This window comes from Acanthisitta chloris, unplaced genomic scaffold, assembly GCF_000695815.1.
Source record: "Acanthisitta chloris isolate BGI_N310 unplaced genomic scaffold, ASM69581v1 scaffold42610, whole genome shotgun sequence".
NCBI classification, from domain to species: domain Eukaryota; kingdom Metazoa; phylum Chordata; class Aves; order Passeriformes; family Acanthisittidae; genus Acanthisitta; species Acanthisitta chloris.
The window spans coordinates 1-3,761 of NW_008654048.1; the positions used below are offsets into that span (position 1 = coordinate 1).

The 3,761-nt window shown below is 44.1% G+C and overlaps 1 protein-coding gene across 1 annotated transcript; it reads left to right on the forward strand.

The window, feature by feature from the left end:
* Positions 1-874: 874 nt before the first annotated feature.
* On the forward strand, positions 875-3,698 carry KNSTRN (kinetochore-localized astrin/SPAG5 binding protein; the record flags this gene model as incomplete). Its single annotated transcript, XM_009083144.1, has 8 exons — positions 875-1,001; positions 1,146-1,202; positions 1,433-1,532; positions 2,218-2,332; positions 2,473-2,534; positions 2,666-2,740; positions 3,307-3,429; positions 3,495-3,698. Coding segments are annotated over 8 exons (863 nt in total), but the record flags the coding sequence as incomplete, so codon positions are not given.
* Positions 3,699-3,761: the final 63 nt, after the last annotated feature.

Sequence of the window (3,761 nt, forward strand, 5' to 3'; positions counted from 1 at the left end):
CAAAGTTCGATGATTCTATTTATTCAACTGTTTTATCATTATTTAGGCCTCTGGTTAACATTTTTGGCTGGTTTTGTTGCTGGTGGAGTCACAGTTTAGCATACTGTGGTCTGTTTTTGCAGTGCCTGCAGCAAGAGGACTAGAGGCAATGGCTTTGAGCTGAGTCAGAGGAGATTCAGATTGGGTATTAGAAGCAAATTGCTCCCTGTTAGGGTGGGCAAGCATTGGAACAGGTTGCCCAGGGAGGAATCACCATCCCTGGAGTTGTTTAAGAGGCATCTGGATCTAGGTGATATGATTTAGTGGTTTAGGGGTTACAGTTGTGCTGGTGGAGGGTTGGACTTAATGATATTAAAGGTCTCTTCCAACGCTGATGATTCTATCCCCTGCCTGCTGAAGGCAGCAGCCTATTGATCTGAAAGATGCTTCCTTCAAGGGCTCTTCCTACTTTTAATCTTAATTAAATCTTTTAATGCCACTTGCAGCACTTTATAAATGTGAGGCATCCTGGATTAATGTTAAAACACGGGATCTGGGCTGTATCTGTTTTGCTTTCAGCTCTGAAGAGCATTGCTTGGAACCCTGTGGCACTTTGTCTGCTTCATGTTGAGACCTCTTTTATTATGTATTACTGTTTCAAACTGTCTCTCACTAGTGTTGCTTTAATAACTGTGTTGTCTGCATCTGACCTATCCGTGGCTCATTCTGGACCCTTTATCCTGGGTCAAGTTTGCAGCCTGCCCTTAGTTGCTTGTCCATTAAAGTCTCCATTCTAGCCAGATACAGCTGTGATTTACCTAAACTGAAGGTGTAAGTGACCTTAAGGAGGTCTTCTCTAGACCATGGTGTTGTCACTGTTGCCACTTTCTTGCAGAAACACAAATGACTTCAAAGAAACAATGTGCCACCAAACCAGCCGAGCCAGAGTTCAACATGGATCCCAATTTTAACTTCAGCTCCAATATCCCAGCAGATGGTGCCTTCAAAGCTGCAAATCAAGGGTAAACAGAACACAAAATATTGATGGATTGATTTGGAAAATGCCCTAAAAGTGGCTTATTGTGCAGATTTTGTCAAGCTAACAGGGTTGTGATCTACAAGAACGTGGTGGTCTTCTACTGATTGTATTTTATCTGTGTTTTAAGGTTGCCTAAATCTGCCAAGAAAGTGGAACCTTCTTCAAGGAAGACAATGACCAGAGGGTATGTGTCCTCACATCTCTTTGTTGCCCTCATGGAGCAGTGTTCCCTCTTAGAGGGTTACAGTGAGCTCTTACCTATGTGCAGCTTTCTTGTCAAACCTGCTGGTTAAATCTCTCGGTCAGTAACAAAAGTGAATGCTTAAGAAAAAAAAAAAGCCTATTTGTGTAAGCAAAATAAAGTGTACAACACTGGTATTTCTGTCCCTAAATATTTGCTTTTTCACTTCATAGACCTCTCAACAGATACAAACTAGAAGCAGAGCTGAAGAGCAAGAATCAGCTGTTGGAAACAGCCAAACAAGAGCTACACTCCAGACTAACGGAGGCACAGGTAAGGAATGGGGGAAAAACAAATTACTGAGTCATTCTGAACCCTACAAGGTCATGTTAAGGATTGTCTTGCTCATTTTCCTGTCTCCATCAGAAGGCAGTGGAGTTTGGGTGGGCTGGGTTTCCTCCTCTGACACCCACGATGGCTGCTAGAACCTGGACATCAGCAGAGCTGCAGCTGTATTGGGATGGAAAATGCATTCAGATCCCTGTTAAATAGTCATCAGAGCTCTAATTCCACTTCAGACTCGTTGTGGGAGAATATTTCTAGTTCACAACTAGACACTGGAATGGAATTCTATTAAAACAGCCTCAATATTGCCAGGTGCTTCCTCACTGCATTAAGAGAAACTTCCCAATGTTTATATGTTCCTCAGTGCATGAATTATTTATGCATGTGAGAGGGAGCACAAGAAAAGATACAGAATTGCCTAAGAGGAATTTCTCTAGGATCAAATTTTTCTAGTACCTGCTGTGACACCTGGACATGATAAATGGATTCATCCTGTCCAAAAGCAGTAATAAGGGTCTGCAACAGCCTAATTTGTTGTGGTGGCAGAGACAAAAGGGCAAGGTCTGGTTCTTGGTGCCAGGGCAGCACTTGTTACACTGTGAGTGTCACCCTATCTGAGGAGGAGGGAATCTCCTTGGAAACTTTCTTCACTTACAACCTGTGTTAACGACAGGTCACTATAAAGGAGTTAAAGGAGAAGAATGACAGCCTGGTCCAAGAAACTGAGAAGCTCAAGAAATTCCAGGATAATTGCATGATGATTTTGGAAAGCAGGAACATTGATCCTGGTAAGGACTCTGCACTTCACTTACATTCTGCTACTTATTCAGATAACTGAGTCTTTCTTGCTGTAGAAAGTTACTTCATAAAACTTCTTGTTCTTAGTTTTCTGTATATTAGAGGTTCACTAATGCATCCCATAAATCAGTTACAGGCAGCAACATTGTGGAGAAGGAGGAGGAGACCCAGGAGTGCCAGAAGCAGACAATGGTAAGAAAAAGTTTGAAATGGGCTTTGAGAGGTCTGTGTGCCCCTGCGCTTCTCTCCTGATGCTGAAACAGCAGCTGAGACTCACATTTATTTGCACTATATTAAAAGTTGTTTTCCTCTTGGCTCTTCAGTTGTTAACTGAGAAGCTCATAGAAGAATTGAGGCTATTTAATCAAACAGCTGCAAAAGAGAAGGAGGTGCTGCAGGTAAGACTGTGACTGACTTAACCAGGCAATGAGCACTGGATGCTGAGGGAGGTGATTTTGCTCCTCCCAATTCTGCTCTGTTCTCCAAACAAACTAGATGAAAACCTGTAGTGTTCATGTTTTATGTTAAGGAAACTGTGTGTTATTTCCCTGTCTAAACAGAGGGATCCACCAGCCTGGTTGTTCCTCTGGAACTCAGAGGATTTGATGTAACTTGGCAACTGCCACTGGGCAGTGGCCTCAGGCAGTTTCTGGGGGAACTGAGAAGTGTGTGAGCACAAGCAGCTTCAGTAATTCTCTATATACAGACCAAAATAAGTCATTAAAATACAGATCTACAATCCTTGGTAAGAGACTTAAGAGTTAATTAATAGCTGATTTATGAGACATCGTAAATTTTGGTTGCAGATAAATTGACATTTTCCTCAAGGAACCAAGGTAAAAGACATCCCAGTCAAGGCAAACTAATAGTAGTTGAGGAGGAATTGCTCAGATGCTTTAGCTGGAGCTGCTTTAGGCCTTGGCTTTGCTGTTGCTCACTCTGATGTGCACTGACTTCTCCACAGACAGCGATGTCCAAGTGGAAATCGGCAGAGAAGGAGAGCCACCAGTGCCTGGAGAAGCATTCCTTCTTTCAAGCTGAACTCAAGGAATGTTCAACAATACTGGATGACCTGGAGCAGCTCCTGGCAATGTGATGCATGAGGATGGACTGTACTGTTTATTTTGGAGTTTTTTTCTCTTTTACCTCTAGTTCAGTAATCTGTCACACCTCATTTCTACGTTTGGTGGTCCAAACCCTGTGCCAGTCCCTGCTCCTGGGCGGGGTATGTTCGGACCGGGGGAGCAGGAAGGGTTGGCTGTAGGCGTGGGACACTCGCACCGCTCGCTGCCCTGCGCCACCGGGGCCGCGCCCGGCCTGTCGCAGCCTGTTCTTACTCGTAGTTTGACCCAATAAACGCTGTGGAAGGACTCGCTGCGTTACCCCTCGCTGCTCTCGGGCTCCCTCCCCGGGGCGGAG